Here is a 19,389-nt window from a genome sequence, read left to right as displayed (position 1 = left end):
GGTGTTTATCCCACGGTATTTAATGTCGGTGCAGCCTCACCTTGAGTACTGGGTGCAGTTCTGGGCCTGACAATTTAAGAAGGATGTTAAGGTACTTGAGCGCGTCCAGAGGAGGGCAACAAAGCGGGTGAAAGGGCTGGAAGGCATGTCCTATGAGGAGCAGCTAAGGACTCTGGGTTTGTCTAGTTTGGAGAAAAGGAGGCTGAGGGGTGACCTCGCTGCTCTCTACAGCTTCCTGAGGAGGGGAAGCGGAGAGGGAGGTGCTGATCTCTTCTCCCTGGTACCCAGTGACAGCGTGCATGGGAATGGTTCAAAACTGTGCTGGGGAGGTTTGGACTGGACATTAGGAAGCATTTCTTTATCAAGAGGGTGGTCAAACACTGGAACAGGCTTCCTAGAGAGGTGGTCAATACCCCAAGCCTGTCAGTGTTTAAGAGGCATTTGGACAATGCCCTTAACATGCTTGAACTTTGGGTCAGCCCCAAAGCGGTCAGGCAGTTGGACTAGATGATCCTTGTATGTCCCTTCCAACTGAAATGTTCTATATTCTATTCTTTTCTATTCTTATTATCAAATAGGTAAGGAAAGGGAGTTATTAGTTAAGTAAAGAATGTCTTGGTCTTTTATGATTTCATCAGTAGCTGTCACATTGTCCTGTATAGCCATGCAGAGTAGAGCTCCTGCCTGAAGTTCTATGGCAGAACCATATGCTGCATGGAAACGACTGTAATTCATATATTTTTGCTTTTCCTCTCTATTTTTAATCTCATTGCATTCTTGAATTCTTTGAATGCTCTGGAAAGAAAGGAACTGTAGAAACCTGGTGGTTTTTGTTTACTGGGCCTGCTCCATGCGATCCATCTAATTTGTCATTAGCCTTTTCTTCAACTTCAGGCATATTTGGGTCATTAACAAAATTTTTACTGATTTCCTGAAAGAAGAATAAGGTTGATGTGGGATCTCAATGTCTGGACTGTGAGCATGGAGAGCCTTCCTAGAAAAACATCTCATCTTAGACTTCTGTTCCTTATGGTGATTTTATCTTTAGATGACAACACTGTAATGCAAGTGACGTTGTGGGCTTCAAAGAGAATTAACTGCAAATCCTCTCTGTGATTTAGTTACTCGCTGTTTTACATGTTTTCTGCTGCCTGTTTTCTGACTGATGCCCACCTTTCTTGTGCACTTGGCTGAGGCCAAACTCGTATGCCTTGCTGTCAGCCTGATGCTTTGCAATCAGAGGGACCATTGACTTCTGAAGGACGTACAAAAGGCCCTCTGGTAGAATCGATGCTTGAATTTTGCTTTAGGCAGCCTGTCAGCTCCATCTAATCGCTGAAATGTTTCTCTCTGTGACTCTTTGTGTCTGTTCTGTTGTTTTAAGTTACTCAGAGGGGACACTACTAATTTGATGAGCCCAAACCATATTAAAAGGATCAAATCAACTAGTCATGTGACACAGGGAACAATTGTCTTGCAGCCTTGATTTCTGAGAATCACTCTTTTAGCCCTTGTATACCTTGGAGTTAAGGTTTGACTTTCCCTCTGTAACAAAACAATATAATGAGATAACATCTAATAATTTCCTTCTATCCTTCCTCCATTCCTCTTTCTGTGATCGAAACATGGATTTAAACCAGACCATCTGAAAGCCAATCTTGCAAAGAAAGTTTTTAACAGGGTGAGATGACTCGGTGTGTCTTCACGTGCAGTTCTCACCTAGCTCTCTGGATGGAGCTCATGCTGCTTCCAAAGGAGCTCCGGGTTAGAGAGAAGCATTCGGCTCTGTGCTGTGATGCGCTTTTTTCTGCCCTGTCCTTCCTCCTCTGCTCTCTGCAAGCCTTGTTTTATTGCTCTGTATTTGACTGTCATCTGAAATTTGCTTAAACTATGCCTGTTAACCTCCCAAATTTTCAATGGGAGATCTCTGATTTAAAAAAAAAAAAGGCAAAAGGTTCCTCTTTTTGCCCTTTCAGCCTCTCTTTTGTAAGGGTCATTAAATGTTGCCCTCATTCAAAGAACAGAGAAATTATTCAAAGGAGTGCAGCTCCAAGGGTGTGTCTGGCAACAGTCGTCAAGTAGGTGGTCTGCGAGTTACAGAAGCCGTGCAGAAAGATCCATCGTCATCTGCCCAGGCACCTGGTGAGCTCTGGGCCACCTTGCAGCCTCTGAGAAGGAGGGCAGATGAGGAGGGCGGGGAGAGAGGAGAGCCTTTTGTTTCCCTTACAATGAAGGTGCAGATTGCAGCCGGCTATGTCAGCCAAATGGTATTGACAGGTGCTTTTTGTAATGGCGGGCCACAAGGAAAAGGGAGAACCCGCAACTGAAACTCCATTGATGTGACTTGTGTGATCAGGGCTCTCATCTTTAAAATGGTGATTTATTTCTGCTGCTCTTCAAAGGATAATTCAGTGGAAGATCCTCACTGAGATGTAGGATTATTCCTTTTCCTGGGCAGGAGCCATTATTTTATTAATCACTTTTTTCCTTCCTGAAATGCCCTTTGTGCTTGGGTCTAACTGGAGGCTTGAAAAAGAGACTTTTACACAAAAGCCTGTTTTCTGAAAGTTTGCAAATCTCCTGTAAAATAGCCTGTATTGTAGGAGGTTATTTTTTTGCTTTGCAATACTATTTTTAAAGCATGGATGATAAGCCAAAAAAAGCATGTTTTTCCTCTAATAAGATTTTTCTGTAACGTTATTAACCTCTTCAGGTCATGGAGCACAAATCCCAAGGTCACTGTGCAATCATTTTTTGCCTACGGAACTTGCCTGCTGCTTGGCTTTATTTCTCTCTAAGGAAGTCATATACGCAACATTTGTTTTCTTTGCATCTCTCTGAGTCTGAAGACTGAGGGAAGAGGACCACAGGAAGGTACAAGGACAGTGCCTGGCTTTAGGTGTCTCTCTCAGGCAGCGTTAGGTCCCTTTGTTTAGCCTACAGAGTTTGTTCTCCTGTTTCAGAGAGCTACAGCAAACCTCCCTAGATAATGCAGTGTAATTTAGGCCAATAGCCCTCAGGAAATCAAGAGCCATCTGTACAAGCTTTGTATTTCACGAAGTATAGATACTTTAAATGAGGTAGGTGTGCGTGGGGGGTTATCCCACTGAAGCCATTCGCTTCTCAGCTGGAACTTACTGGCTGTATCCAGCCCTCCAGTCTATTAGCTGAGCCCCTGCCATCTTTCCCAGTTCTCTGTGGTCTCCCTCTCTTCACATTTGGGTGATTTCACTACGAACATGACAGCCATACTGCTCAGACCAGAGGTCCAATGTCTGGCTCGGACAATGGCCAAACAGTAGCAGATGTTTAGAGATGAACATAAGGACAGGGCAAGCATAAAGGGATACATTCCCGCTATCCTCTCCTGGCCTCTGACAATCTGCAGCTCGGTTGCTTGTGAGCCAGAAGTGGTGCCTTTGTATTTACTCATATTTTTCTGCTGTGAGTTTCTCTAATGACTTTTTGAACCCACGACAATTTTTATCATCCACAGCTTCCCATGGCAATGAGTTCCACTGCCTCACTGTGCTCTCTGTGAGAAAGCAACTCCTTTTGCTTGTCTGGAAAATGTCACCTTCTCCCCCGGTGTTCTTGTAGTGGGGTAACCAGAGAATCATCATTGCCTGTTCTTTTCTCGTGCCCACTCTTGCTTACATATAACCCTGGCACAGTAATACATCCAGGGAGTATGGAGCCTCCTGTGTTTGTTCAAATAGACTGCCAAGGGCGTGCACTAGATACAGTTCTGGAAAATAAGTTTTCATTAAGATCTGAGGCATACCCAGACAAAAAGGCCAGACACCACAGCTTCAGGAGCTGAAATTAATCTTGCTTAATGCCATGATAATTTTGCACAAAGCTGACAAAACAGTCCAATCTTGAGAGTGGGCACTGGGTGCTCTGCAAAAAGAAAAAATGCCTTTTGTGTCATGCGGGGCCTGTGGACCCATCCTGTGTAAAATAATACAAACATATGACAGAGGAACTAGCCTGGAGTCTCAACACCTCCCATATCGCAAGTGGGCCTTTTCTGGAATGAAGGCCAGCACAAGGCTGACAGAACACCACTTTGTAAAAGAGGGGGGTGGAGTTTCAAAACCAAAGATCCTAAGATATCTTTTACTGGTTCTTTTAAAATGACTTTATATCTTTGTTTCAAGGATCTCAGAGAACTTCACAAAGTGTAAGACTGCTTCAGAGCACTAACAGAAGCTGCCAGCCTCACTTCAGAAGAACTAGGAAAAGAGGGAGAAATTTCCAAAGGCTCTAATTGCATTTAGGCACTTCATTCCTGTTCAAAAGCCAATGGGGATGACTGCTGACTTCCAAATTTACTGGTTTTACTAGAAAGTTTTATTCAGATCTTCCTGAAACAACCTTGTCATTTCTAAACTGGAAAGCATACTTCTGCTTAGGGCTAATTGAACCTCGGTCACACTTTTCCTTTGTGAAAGCGAACTTTCTGAAATTAGGGTAGTCTCTGTCTGGACTGTACTTGGATGCAAAAATTTAAGGTCCTGCCTGTATTGTAGCAGTTGCATTGCAGGGAGCAATGAGCAAGTCTCCTGATAAAGCTGAAACGTGGGTTGGAGTTCAGAAGAGGCAGTCTCACATTTTAACTCTTTTCCTACATGCCTACAGTTCCCTTGGGCATTAAATGTATCACCAGGAGCTTATCTTCATGGTGTAACTCATCTTTATCCTACCGTGTGCGTGGATGTGTGAAGAGAAGGGGACAGCTCCATAGGAAGCAGGAAGTGAAGTAGATGCTGTGCAGCTCAGAAATGATGTAAGGGATTTGAAAAGTTTGCTCTACTCTACCTATTGCAGGGAGCAATGAGCAAGTCTCCTGATAAAGCTGAAACGTGGGTTGGAGTTCAGAAGAGGCAGTCTCACATTTTAACTCTTCCTACATGCCTACAGTTCCCTTGGGCATTAAATGTATCACCAGGAGCTTATCTTCATGGTGTAACTCATCTTTATCCTACCGTGTGCGTGGATGTGTGAAGAGAAGGGGACAGCTCCATAGGAAGCAGGAAGTGAAGTAGATGCTGTGCAGCTCAGAAATGATGTAAGGGATTTGAAAAGTTTGCTCTACTCTACCTAATTTGGAATTTGGTCAGGACATTGAGGCTACCACTCCCACACCATCCCTGAGACAGCTGTTTCAAAAATGCCAATGTTTAGAGCAACATTTTTCATCTGGAAGATACAGAGACTGCAAGGTACTTTCCTTCTAGTGTAGAAGTGTTCCACGCTTTCCTCTGAATAAATATAGGTCTTCACTTCCCATCAGATCAACAACACTTTTTTTAAAGTCAAATGTTCGTTTCTCATCACAAACTTTAATTTTTGAACTCAAAGAATAATCTCTCTCGCATCCTGAATTTAATTTAACCTTCTCAGGAGGACTGGGCTTTCCTGTTCAGTAACCACAGGAGATGTTCGTCTCCATTGGCTAGAGTTGAAACTAATAGCCGTGGCATGTTTGCTTATCTCTTATCTCTGGGGTTAGATCGCTGCTGTCAGCTTCTCCCTTGTTATCTGGCTGCTGCTACTGCTCACTCAGTTGTGCAGGGATGTCAGTTCCATTAATAACCTGAGCACCGTGCAAACAGATAGTGGAAAACAGGTGAAGGGAGAGGAAATTGTATTTAACCCTGATCTCGCAGCTGTCATTTTTCAGACTCCGCCACGACTTCATAAGGCCAGAATGGGTGTGTGACATCAAAACACTTGTGACAAATCTCATGCTTGAAATAGAAGGAGGGAGACAGATGGATGGACACACCTGCAGATGCTCAGGGACGGGGGTGAATCTGAAGTTTTTGTGGCAGAAATGCAACATGAAAGCGTTGGTATGCTAAAAGACAGATTAATTCTTCCAAAGGGCAGTAAGTCCACCATCACCCCTGGAAGTCTTGGACGGTTTCAGCTTTAACTTTCACTATCTTTGTTTTACCAAGTAAAACTACCTTCTGTAGAGGAACAGTTACAAAGACATTATAGTCCCCCAGCTCAACAGTAACAGATATTGAGGTATGGGAGACCCATCCTCTGTATGGAGGAGGAGTCTACAAGGGCATTCTCAGGTATCTACTTGGTATTCCCTCTTTATTTCCAATGAATGTGCATTTTCTGGCTGTGGTGTTCTCCATGTCCTCTATATGCCTGCCTGAGCCACTGAGAGGAAGGCTGCCTGCTCTCTGCAAGCGGGCAGGGAGTGCAGCAAGGCAGCGCCGTGGGCTGCGGCTCCGACACGGACCCTCAGCCTCAGGCAGCGAGCTTTCCAGGAACACGAGCCTTAGCACGTGTTAGCAAGTTAAACTTAGTGCTTTAACTTGCTCAGATATTGTACTAGTCACGGAGGTCTGAAGCAAAGTTGTGAAATGTTTAAATGGCTTCAGGTACTGGTATTGCTGGTGTTTACTTTTAGAGGAGGTCATCAGACTCAGGAATTTGCTCCTTTAGTGGCCTTTCAGAAGCCCGGATGCTGTGCCTAAGAATAATGGCTTCCTCAGCTGCCCTCCTTCATGAGGGAGCTGTGAGGAGTCTTGTGCTCAGTTTTCTGGGTGAGTGGTGAGTTCCATCAATGTGAAAATAAATACATATATATAATTTATTTAAAAATAAAAATATGTAAAGATTAGGAATAGAGAAGAATTTGGTCTTGAGTAGAAAGTGGAGCATTTCCTGCATATGGTTTTTCTATATTCTGCAGCCTACGTTTTTGTCTATGTATGCATCTGCTTTCCCCCCATGTATTACAAGGCATGGACAACAGACAGTGACATGCTTACTGGTACACTGCTGGTCAGGGTCCCTGTTCAAGCAAAAGGAATTTCTCCCCAGAGAGAAAACATGCAAGTCCTGAGCTGAGTAATGCTTGTGTTTAGGTCCTCAGTCCCTATTTCAGTTTGAGAGTAGTGTAAGAACGAGTCTCTGCCACGTCTGGTCTCAGCTGTATCTAGACTGGGTCTGATGCTCACTTGTGGCTAGAAATGAAAAGAGAATTTCTCACATTTTATTCATAAAAAAAAAAAAAGTTGCTCTGCAACCTTTGCTAAAGCAAAGATAACCTTGAAAATGTTAAATGAATATAAACTGATGCAAGCAGAGGCTAAGGTCAGAAGTTGTCCCTCTCTGGAACAGGTTATTCAGTTTTGCATAAAACTGCCAAAAGAAATGCTATGGTAACTCATATCCCATACAGCTGTGATGGGGAGGGAGCTTCCTTATCCTTTCCTGGTCCCTGGGGCTGCCCCCTCTCATGGAGTGTTACAGCGTTCGGTGCCAGAGATCTCTTCAGCACACCAGGCTTTTTGGGTCCTTGGGGACTTTTATTTTGTCAGCGTGGTGTTTTTTGTTAAACCTGCTGTTTTCCCAGAGCTAAAACAAAAACAGCAGAAAAGATTCTGCAGGAAGGTGGGTGTGTTTCTAGCAAGAGGTGGCATGACAGTGGGAGTACGGGTCGACTGATGGGGAGCTATGGCGGTGAGCAGTGAAATGAGTTCAGGAAGGAGTTTCTACAAAAAAGGCAACATAATAATTTCTGCAGCTCACTAACATACCAAAGGATGGTCAAAGGTGGATTTTTTTGTCATTGCAAATCCTTAGGATTCTGGTGCAAAATTTGTTGTGTAAGGATATCTAACATAATTGCAAAAGACAGATAAAGAGAATTCTGAGTTGGGGGGAGGGGGGTGTTTGGTTGTTTGTTTTTTTTTGCTTTTGTTTTTTCTTTTAAGAGACAATTGTATTGGAAAACATAGAGCATTGCCTGAGAATAAAGGCAGGAGGAGGTACAGTCTTTTAAAGTGCTAAGGATGTGTCTAAGCTTAACTCGGGTGCATGAGTTATTAGAGCCATGTCAAAGGCAGCTTAGCAACATATACCATGGGGCATATATATATATCAGCATAATACTGATGATGGTCTGTGCCTTCAGACGACAACACTTGCTTCTGGCTTGTTTGAAGTGCAGCTGGAGGAGCTCCTAGCTGTCTGCACACACCCTGTTGTAGTCATGCCCTAAGTGATCCACAGGTGCACAGAGGGGAATCCAGTGCAGAAATCCCCACGCTGGAGTGGATCTGTCACTGCTGGCATTGGTGACGTGATGCCATAGCTGGACGTAGCGCAGGCTGAGTCGGTTTGCATATGTGCGTACCATCCTTTCATCTGGTCCATAGGGATGATCCCAGCTCCACTGAGAACCCAGAGGTCCTTCAAACTGACTGAGGATCTTTGGACAGTGATGATTAGATGATAAATACATCTTTTGCCAGGTACTCAGTTGTGTTGGTCTGCTGTATAAGTGCATTTATGTATCGTACAATCACAGAGGAAGATATTTGTTGTGTGCCCTGAAGAAATGTGTTTAATTTACAGAGCTGTGGTTCTGCTCATGCAAGACAGCAGTTATGTCTGTCATATATAATATTCTATGTATAAAATAATGGAATAATGATAACCGTCATACAGAGATTACAAATGGAAAATGGAATTAAAATAAAATGGACAAAGGAATTCTTTTTCTCAGCAAAATTAAAGCATTGCTGGCAGCAGAACAAGTTTGGAACCAAGCTGGTAGGAGAAAATATGAGTAGATCTATTATTTATACTGCTACATTGAACTAAGGAGTTATGCTTGTGAAAACAGTGAATTTGTATTTTTATATAAGTAAGACTGTTTCAGATTTTCTGTGATTTAGTTCAGTTCTATTGCTAAAAAAAAAATTAATACAGGATTAGTTTAAACTGAAAAATTAATTCCAGTGAAATTACCGTGACAGTGCTTGAACCAGTGATTGAGTCTTTGTCTTCCAGAGAACCAGAAGCTAAAGAGTGGCACTAATGTATATTGTTGCTTTTTCTGACTCTCTTCTGTGCATGGCAGTCCTACTAAACCTTTAGGTGCTTGCAACTTTATGGTTAGTAATAATAATATTATCTTGATAGCTATTGGATATTAAGACTGAATGTATAATCTCAACTAACAGTTTGCTTAGAAAATTTTTTTCCCTTTTCCCCTCTTTTTCCTAGGAAGGTAATGTATGGTAAGGTCCCTTTATAAGTGTACTAGGTAATATTTTCTTGTCAGGAAGTTTTCTTTGAGTGAGGCTTTGGTTTTCAAAGATGTTTCAGAGGAAGGGGTAAACTAACGTAACACATAATCCCTTTGCTGTTCCTTCTTCACTTTCCCACATTATGTGTTCCCAGTACTTGTCTTGTGCTAGTTCCAGCACTCGCTGGGTCTCTCCGTGTAGTGAGTGATTCAGCTCACTGATCTGGCAGAAAATTAGCTAGGGAAAAACTTGGATAGATTGCTGCTATGTTAGTGAGCTAAGCAATCCCCCAGAAAGATGTGTGTACTTCATGGGTGTGATTATTCATAAGTCACTTGAGTTTTTTGGGTTTTGCCTTTCTTTTTCCCCTCACCCCTGGGCTCAAGCTATTACAAGAATGGAGCAATAGCTGTATTTTCCATCTTCATAACTGGTCAATGTAGAACATTCAGAACAATTATTGAAATATGGAGGGGAGGGTTATGGTGCAGTGTGAGGAGGTGGTATGTGAAAAATTATTAAATGAAACACTAGCTCTGAAAATTGTTGAAAAGTCTACACAGTTTGTGTTGTTGTGATATACAAATATAAAAGGAAAGTTAAAGCTAAAGTTTAAAAATAAATAGTTGGATGATTAGCTATATTCTGGAGTATGGATTATAGCCAGTTGACTGCAGATCAAGTACTCTTAAAAATTATCATTTCAGGCCAAGTGTTCGTGTTTGAGTTGCCACTGCACTTTTGATTGCAGTTGATGATGTGCAAATCCCTGCATAGGAGGTAAAATACATCATTAAGGTGGGCCCAGTCCATCTCCCACTCAAGTCAGTGGGTCACTTCCTACTGATATGTGTAGGACTGGGCTTTAGCCCTGTGATGGAACTTTTCTGTGTTTTACCAAGGTCCATCACTCTATTTTCCTAGTTTTTCTATATGTAGAACCTAAATAGATGCAGTGATATTTATGCAGCAATTTTACCAGATGGCTCTTGAACCATCTGTTTTCAATGAAAAATGAAAAGACCAGACACATACATAAAGGCTGAATTAATCTTTGTAATTAAATGGAACATTACTTTGCTGTGAATGATTTTAGCTTTCAGAATGTATTTCATGCTAATTTTTCAGTGAACTGTAATTGTATTAATTTTTTTTTAAATATTTTTAGAAGCTTGAAAATGATCTTCACAAAGTTATTGTGAGTCAAGCCGATATACAGGAGATCTGTGTCACTCATAAAACTTTTTCGGGGGCCAAGATATATGTTTTGTTCTGGGTTTTTGGTTTTTGGGTTTTTTTTTCATAGTAAGTACAATATGTCAGTACTTGGTGCTGCTAGCAGGCCTACAAAATATCCAAATCATACCCTGATGGGCAAAAAGGGTTCTCAGAAGGCTCACATGCCAAGTTTGGTTGCCAAGTGAGAATTTGACTAGACTGGAAACTGGGATGCTTTGTAACATTGAAACACATGTATGTGGTCCCATGTTGGCAAGTTGTTAAGCCAAGAGTGTAAGGTCACTTATTATTTTGCCTCTGTAGTAAACTGACTTGAAATGCTCTCGTCATGACAGAAAGACGCACTGATGATAAAATCCTGACTATGTTGAAGTCAGTGGGGAAACTTCCTTGCATAATCAGCGGCAGAGGGAGTAGTCCTACTCCTGGTCCTCTGCCTTGGAGCCTGCTCTCTGGCTGCTGGGATAGAAAACTGTTATTGTGACTTACTCTAAAGCATGCTGCTGCTCTGCCTCACCCCCTGCAAGAGCCTCTCGCTTTCAACGGCAGGATTGGAAGCCTGTGGAGATGAGTTTTCTTAATTTACCTGACAGCCTGACGTAGGCTGAGTACTTTACAATAGCTGGGGGAAATACCCATTGTCCCTTTTCTTCCTGTGCACGTGGTTATTTAATATGCAAATTAGTGATAGGAATTAAATGAGCCTTTAAACCATAAAAAGTTGTGCATGGTGCATTTACAGCGGATTCATGTGCCATTACCACATGGTTGATTCGTGTACATTTGTCACATTTCATTTGCTTTCCCCATATGTGTGTGCATGCCTCCTGGAAGGCTGGTCTCTTAAACATACTTTTAATCTTATCCAGGGGAAAATGCTGACTTCATTATCAAAGAGCAAGCTGGCCATAGAAAAGTTTTCCACTTTCTTGTGCTGTATGAATAAGGAGTCTTTGAACTGCTGTTAAATATTACTCAGGTGAACAGGAAAGATAGTCAAAGAAGCAAGAGACTTGCAACACGCAAACTTAGAAACATGCTCTTAATACAATGCTTTCTAACTTGTCTGTTGTGTAAATAAATTGGGCTGTATGCTGGTGTTGTGGTTTAACCTGGCAGGCAGCTAAACACCACACAGCCATTTCCTCACTCCTCCCCAGTGGGATGGGGGAGAGAATCAGAAAAAAGGTAAAATTCGTGGGTTGAGATAAAGACAATTTAATAGGACAGAAAAGGAAGGGAAAATAATAATAATGATAAAAGAATATACAAAACAAGTGATGCACAGTGCAATTGCTCACCACCCGCTGACCGATGCCCAGCCAGTTCCCGAGCAGCAGCCACGCTCGAGTTTTGTTCAGCATGACGTCATATGGTATGGAATATCCCTTTGGTCAGTTTGGGTCAGCTGTCCTGGCTGTGTCCCCTCCCAGCTTCGTGTGCACCTCCAGCCTCCCCACTGGCAGGGCAGTACGAGAAGCTGAAAAGTCCTTGACTTATTGTAAACACTGCTGAGCAACAGCTAAAACATCAGCGTGTTATCAACATCATTTTCATCCTAAATCGAAAACGCAGTACTATACCAGCTACTAGGAAGAAAATTAACTCTATCCCAACTGAAACCAGGATAACTAGGTCCAGCTGAATAGGCTTGGACCTGATCTAAAGCTCCTGGGAGGAATCCCAGTTGGAGGGATTCCTAAGGACTTCAGAGGTCTTCCTATGTCCTCTCATATGTCCTTTGCTTTGGCTATAGGAAACAGTCCCCTCTACCAGGTGCCACATGTCCTTTGTTGTTGGCATCAGGGAACTTACTGGTGTGCCACAGCCTTCTGGCCTGCCACCCACGCTTCCTGCCCTAAGTGCCTGCATGGGCTGTATGGGCCTGGAGCTCATCCCAAGCTGGAGTCAGGATGTTGGAGGCAGCCCTTCAAAAAGAGAGATGCATTTTGTCCTTCAGATCAAGCAAGCAAGCTTATTCCTCTGTTCCTCCCACACCAGCATGTGCTACATGGTGGAGATAAGGTGGCCGCTAGCTCAGTAGGGTCTCAGGGGAGCATGTCACACCTCTAAATTCTTGGCTGCATCATACATACCATTAGGACCAACTTGACACACATTCCTTTTCTGGGAGAAGCTGTATAGCGAGACATGGATTGCACATGACAACTTTGTACCAGTTTGCTCTCCACCAGCTCTTGCTCTAGATGTTCTCAAAAAGGCTCCTAAAGGATGTTGTTCGTTTGTTATTTTAGATGGTCCAGAAGCTTTGTAATGGTGTTTAAGCATGTACCTACATTTTCTAATAACAAATTAGCTTGGTGTAGTAAAAAAGTGTGTACTTTTCTGAATCTGTTATCCTACATGACTGGTGGAACATTTAAGAAGTCATTGGAATTACAATGGTAGTAAGGGCTACAAAGTGCTAGTAAGGTCTATCTTAGAGTTTAGTCATTACAGAGTATATAGCTGTCTGCGTCTCGCTCAGATTTCTAAAACACACATATTGTGACAAAAACTTCTAAGTAACAAATACAATAAAATAACATTTTCCCCTTATCTCTCTCTCTCTCTGTCTTACAAAATAGAGACAGCTTTAGCCATTGATAAAACATCAAAGTACTAGGAGCAGCATTACCTTTTGAGTTTACTTTCAAAAAACTCTTTGAGACAAACTATGTTATATACTAGGGTTTTTATAGGCTTTATAACAAAATACCTCAGTAGTGCCTGACCATTTTTTCCTTCTACATGGAAATCTTAAGCTCATGACATCAATTGTCAAAGACACAAAGGAAGAGTATGTGTGACCTGACAAGTGAGCCCTGCTCTCCTGAGGTAATCTGGTTGGGAGAACTCTTCCCATCTTCCTTTTCTAATGCAGCAGGGCCATGACAAGACTACAGAATTTAAGTGTCACTAAAATGTAAAATTAATGGTAAATATTCATTACGTGATTATGACATTGTAAGATTATATATGATATTTAGGTCAACCTATGTCAGACCTGCTATTAAGGAGCCTGGAGGAATAATTCTCACCCTTGGAGATGTTTGGTTAGGGAATGGGGTCTAAAAATGCCAAAACTTGGCAGTTCCAAGCTTCTGCTCTTAGTGGGCTGCTGTGGAAGAAGAGACCGAGATGGATGTGGCAGATATGTGTTTCAATGAGGGTGGTGAAACACTGGAACAGGTTGCCCAGAGAGGTGGTAGATGCTCTATCCCTGGAAACAGTCAAAGTCAGGTTGGATGGAGCTATGAGCAATCTGATCTAGTTGAAGATGTCCCTGCTCATTGCAGGGGGATTGGACTAGATGACCTTTAGAGGTCCCTTCCAACCCAAACCATTCTATGATTCTATATTCCACAAAGACTCCAAAATGTCCATGCAGTGAAGTGGAGATAGACATATTGTGGTCACAACCAGACAACTAGGACCATGGGCTTGAGGGCAGGGCCCATCTCTGCTTCTTTCAGCAAAGAAGCACTGCCAGATCTAGGCTGGCTTCATAGTCATCTGCGTTTACAGCCAGCGAGGCATGAATTTATTTGCTTTTATTTGGAAGGTAGTGTAGAAATTGAGGGTTTTTAAAGGATATAATAAAGCTCAAAGCTAAAACTGTTCTTTTATGTGCCAAAACATGATCAACAATTTTTGATCGACATTGTACTGGCTAAATCATTGGTGAAATGACAGTCTACTGACACAGTTAATCCTTACTTTTTCTTTGAAAGCCACTGTTGATTTTTTGCAAGTTGCACTATAAATTGTTTTTAAAGAGTTTACGCTTCATCATATAAGTTAGTTTTTGAATTAAATCTGCTTAATCAAAATGCTAAGTGGCTCAATTAAGTAGATTCAACGCAGAGGCTACTGTAAGTGATTCAGATGGGTACTCTGGAACACATGCCGAACATTTGAGATTCACTGAATTTGTTTAAGCAGCTGACTTAGTAAAAACTAAAACTGATGAGTTTTGTACTTTGCTTTCTCAAGACTAGTATAACAACAAAGATTGCAACATTTGAAATGGAAAACGGAAATTTTCCAGTTCCTTGCAAAGTTTAGTCAGCTGGACCTGACAACACCACCAGGAAAAAAACATAATAAATGCTTTTGATTATATACAAACTTGTAGATGAATTGTGCTCCCACCGCCCCCTGCTTTTTATCCCCCCAGGCATTTAAAATATCTTGAAAGGCTGCTCTACCTTCTGGAAAAATGAGAAAACATTCTCTTGAGAGTTAATTTGGCTCATTTCATATTTCCTCTTCAGCATTTGTCTTCCATTGTTTTTTGTTTTTTTTTTAATCACTAGGGATATTTGCATGACAATAGGATCTTTCTTGCTTAAGAGTTCATCTGCTTCTGCTGCTAATTTCCTACCTGAGGTTGTAATCTTCTGTTTGTGACATCTTAATTATCTCAACCGCAATTAATTGTGATGTCACAAATAGAAGATTATGACTTTGGGTTGGAAATGAGATTGAGAAATTGAAGGAGTTTGAAGAAGCAAAGAGGCCTTTCTTCTTGAAAAATAAAAGAGGAGACAAAATAATTTTGGTTAAACAGAGGCAGTCCTCCATCAGCTTCCTTCTTATAGTCGTGGAATAAACATTTCTAATTCTTGCTGTCATGGGAAACCCTATTGTATTGAGACACTGTGGAGGGGAAGAAGGCGGCAAGGATTTCATTGTGGAGGAAGGGGAATCTTCCCCCTGAACAGCCACCCCATGCAGCAAGAGGGAAATAGAAGTCGGTGAGCCCCCAGAGAGGTCTGGGCTCTGCTTGCAAAGAGCAGAATGCAGGGTTGGTACGGCTGCAGGTGGTTAAAGTCCAATCCCTTTATTGCATTTCATATCTTGCAATAATCATTTGGATTTAGACATTTGAGTTTGAAGAACAAATTTCCAGAAGAGCGTTTTTTGAGGCGTGGGGGGAATTCCAAAGACTTAAGGAGAAATTACGATCAGCATCCCAAAAACATACAAAGTGAAAGCTTTGGGCTACCCCAGTCCATCATGGCTTTAATTTATTCTATGGACTTGTCATATTTCACTTCTTGGTATATCGCCTTATCCTTTTGTATCCTTCTGCTTTTCTTCTGGAAGCACGTTGTTTCCACAGAGATTCTGGGTGGCTGGGTGGCCTGCTGGTGTTTTTGTCACGACCTTACTAAGGCTGTTTATATACTTACGCCATGCTTTACAAAGTGGGAATACTCAACTACAGCTGCTATCACTTCACACCAGAGTGTTTACACAGATTGTGCATGAACGCTGGCACCAAGTCATGGCTGAAAGGGGAAAAAAAAACAAAGTTAATGAAAAATGAAGCGTCTTATTTTAACACCTTTACTGATGTTAGGGAAAGGGCAAAGACTGCGAAGTAGAGGGATGAAAGTGGAGAATGAAACAAAGGTTAACCATGTGGTTTTAGGAAAGTACAGTATCCTTCAGAAAAGTGTGCACTCATCCTCAGGTGTAAATGGAAGTGACCTTCAGGGGAAATATGCCAGTCTGCGCTTGCTGGGACCCAGGTTCATCCGTATCTGTGTATCAAATCTATTTAAACAGTTGGATGTGTACCAGCTACTGCGCCATAACGAAATGGGCCATTTCCTGTTGTCTTTTGGAAAACGTTGTAAAAACAGGCATTTGACCATCTGATTAACAGAAAAACCGGTAGGGAAAATCAGCTGTTAAGATTTTGCACTCAAACATATTGCTGTAAGTCTGCAAAAGCTCTGCAGGCGACGACAGACCCACTGTAATAATCTGACAATAGAACCTGGACCCTCCACGTTGTGATGTGAAGCTCATCTGCAGCACCAAGTTTACCTTGTAGGCAAGTTGGTTTGAAGTTAAATTAAGATGCCTTCAGGGAGGCATAATAATACAAAGTGGAAACAGAATGGGGAAAAAAAGCCATATGCTGAGAAATGGTTATATCTGCGAACACATTTTTCTTTTTTTCTTTTTCAAAGGCAAAAGCAGTTATGGCAAAAGTGGGTTACCCTCAGTTTATAATGAATGACACATATATTAACGAAGACATCAAAACAGTAAGTGTCAGACTTGCAGCTTTCTTCTTTTACGTATTGCTGCCATGCTTTGCTCTGTTTTGCTGCTGTCTAAAATCAAAGCTCTTCTTTTGTTTGGCACGCATCTGGAGTTCTGCTTGCCTGGTTATTTTTAGACATTGAATTAAGTATGCTAGCTCTCATGTCTAAATTGTCAATGCCGGTGTGTCTAAGTGAGATGACCACAAGGCCTGCTGGGAGTAAAATGTGCCTGGCTACAAAGAACCTTCCTGCTATTAAAGGTTAAACATACACTGCCATAAATTTTGCATTTAGTTATAAAAATGAAACAAAACAAAAAAACCCAATTCTCTTCAAAGTAACAGTCTTCAAAAATGCTAATGCATTTTTCCTCAGAATATCACAATTTATGGTGCTCCATATAGTCTCTCCCCATCTCTCCAGGCTATGGATTTATTTATGCTTGTTGGTTATGATTGTGCCTGGAGGTCCTATCCAATGTATATGCCTACCGTGCTGGCTGCTGGACCAGGATACTGTGGGGGGGACTCCTTCCTGACCCAGTATCTGTTCAGCCTAACTAAGGCAGGAAGGCAGATGATGAAGATAATACATTTTGCCATTTGCCGAAGGGGTAACTGTGGCATGCATGTGATGAATTGTGTTACTGAAAGTCACAGGCAAAGTAGAATCACAAATTCAATCCTGAACTGGTGAAATACAAGAGTGATGGTCATCTTTGCCAGAGAACGTGAAAGAACACTAAAAAGAGGCATAATTTATTGAGAAAACACTGATGAACCAACTCTACAAGCTTAGTCCTTGTTCCTGGAAAGAGTAGGATGAAATGGTGCTGTGAAGGCAGTGGGAATGAGACAGAGGATGTGACCAAATTGCCACTCAACATATGGAATTATTTGCCCAGATAAGTGGTAACGTCTAGCGAAAAACACTTGTTAATCATGGTTGCAAAACCATAGTTTAAATCTGAAGTATAACTTTCTCACAAGTCACAGGATTGCTTGAAACTGGTGACCGGGGTGTCAGCTGGATTTATAAAATAATAACATTCCTTTTTCTTGCATGATTAGTTGTGTGTGTGTGGGTTGCTATTAGATTTGGAGGCTTATAGAAGCATGGAGCCCTATGTCTGTAAGCATTTAATGCAAGAAACAGTAAGAAAGCAGTGGCAGAACCCTCAGAGGGCAGAGTACAAAGTATTTGTGATAAAATGCAAAACAAACTGAAAAAAGGGGCTTTGTTACATTTTTGAAAGCGGTTTTGAAATGCATTTTTAAAAATAAAAGGAGACCTACTTCCTTATGGAAAAGAGGCTGCCTGGATAATAGCCTTAGAAACATGCAGTCTGCAATTCATCATTGCATACTTCTGATTTCCTCAGCTGTTCTCTGCGCAGGGAAGACCTTTTCCGATGATCCAGTGCCTTGTGTAGATCTGTTTTTTAACTAAGCTCACAAAATATTTATTCTTCCCACCAAGTGTGAAAATTTTACTTGCTTTGATAACAGCTAAAAAATTAGGTGATTATCTTGTTTAAAATAAAAGTTCTGATTGTTTTATGTCAGCTTTTGTTTCCTTGGACATGCTTTAAAAATGTCTGTGCTTTATCTATACAGCTGAAGTTTACAGAGAGTGACTATTTTGGCAATGTGTTGCAAACTCGCAAATATGCAGCCCAATCTGATTTCTACTGGCTTAGAAAAGAAGTTCCAAAAACAGAGTGAGTAGACAAAAGGCAGATTTACATAGTCTTCTAACGATATTTTAATTTATATTATTTAATTTACACAATTTATGTTTTAATTTCTATTAAATTAAATTTCTATTATATACAAAGCAACATATTACGGTACAAAAAGCCTATGGGCAACCCCCCCAGTTATTCAGAAACTCCTGTGGATATTTTTTTGGTAAATTCTAGGTATCCCTGTTCTGATGCACAGTAGTCATATGCTTGCAGCTTAAACTTAATTTAATGAAAAAGGGGGTAATTGAATCTCAATCAAAAATGGATTCTGTCTCTTGGTCATAGTTAGAATTTGGAATGGTACAGCAGGGATTTATGAAATAAATTTTCTAAGAATGGAACCATTAGTAAGAGATAATGTTATTAGTAATAGCAGTCAGCGTTGTTAGTTACCTGCTGTTGATAACAATGATATGGAATAAAACATAATTTAATTTGCATATGTTATTTTTATTTATTCATAAACATGAAAGTGCAGATTGTGTCACATACTATCATAAAATACATGAGAGAATCAGTCTCTTTTCTTACTGGTGGGTAATCAAACCCTTAAAATGCAAATTAAAGCCTAAACAGAACTTAATTAGTCTAGCCATGCTACTTAAAAATGACTCCTTCTACACAGAGACTTTGAAATCGGTGCTGCTGCTTAGCTCCTGTGGTGATATTTCCTTAGGGCTCCAGAAATTCCTTCTCAAACTGAACTGCACCTTGTTTTGGGGGTAGCTCTGAGTTGTCCGTGAGGCAGGCAGAGGATGTCAGCAGGACAGGCACAGGCTATTCCTGGTTAGCGTGTTGTAACTCGGCCCCATGTTTTTGAGGGGTTGTTTATAGCTTAATTTTAATTGTGAATTTTACCTTCTCGTCACTCCTTTGCCTGATATCGCAATGGTTAATCCCAGGGGATGATTTTACGGGCTTTCCTGCAGCCCTGGGTGCCAGGGCTAGGTCACAACAGTGTATTCTCTTCAGACCAACAGTTTCCATGAGAGGAGTGAAATAACACTCGCCTCTCTATAGCAATGGTGATCAGCAACCTCCTCCTCATGAACAGCATTGGGGCAGCACTAACGCAGACCACGTAGATTCTTGGCACGATGGGAAATCTCCCCTGTAAGGAAATTAATTGGCAGGTAATCCCTGACCATACACCTCAAGGGCTGTAATCTGAGAACTGTTGCACGGGTATGTTTAAAAAATGGAGGTTTTACCCGATTGCCCACCACAAGATTGAACACTTTCTCATGCTTGTCCATACCATCTTATT

The 19,389-nt window shown here is 41.4% G+C and overlaps 1 protein-coding gene across 1 annotated transcript in view; it reads left to right on the top strand.

The window, feature by feature from the left end:
- The window catches only part of PHEX (phosphate regulating endopeptidase homolog, X-linked), a 109,037-nt gene that overhangs the window by 56,914 nt on the left and 32,734 nt on the right, over positions 1 to 19,389 (top strand). Inside the window, exons 13-14 of the mRNA XM_009321134.1 lie at positions 16,298 to 16,375; positions 17,992 to 18,095. Of these exons, the coding sequence (XP_009319409.1) occupies positions 16,298 to 16,375; positions 17,992 to 18,095 (182 nt within the window). The remainder of the gene's footprint in view (positions 1 to 16,297; positions 16,376 to 17,991; positions 18,096 to 19,389) is intronic.

The sequence above is a fragment of the Pygoscelis adeliae genome, unplaced genomic scaffold, assembly GCF_000699105.1.
Source record: "Pygoscelis adeliae isolate BGI_AS28 unplaced genomic scaffold, ASM69910v1 Scaffold53, whole genome shotgun sequence".
Taxonomy (NCBI): Eukaryota; Metazoa; Chordata; class Aves; order Sphenisciformes; family Spheniscidae; genus Pygoscelis; species Pygoscelis adeliae.
The sequence above is the reverse complement of the archived record's forward strand: the minus strand, read 5'-3'. Positions and strand labels throughout refer to the sequence as shown.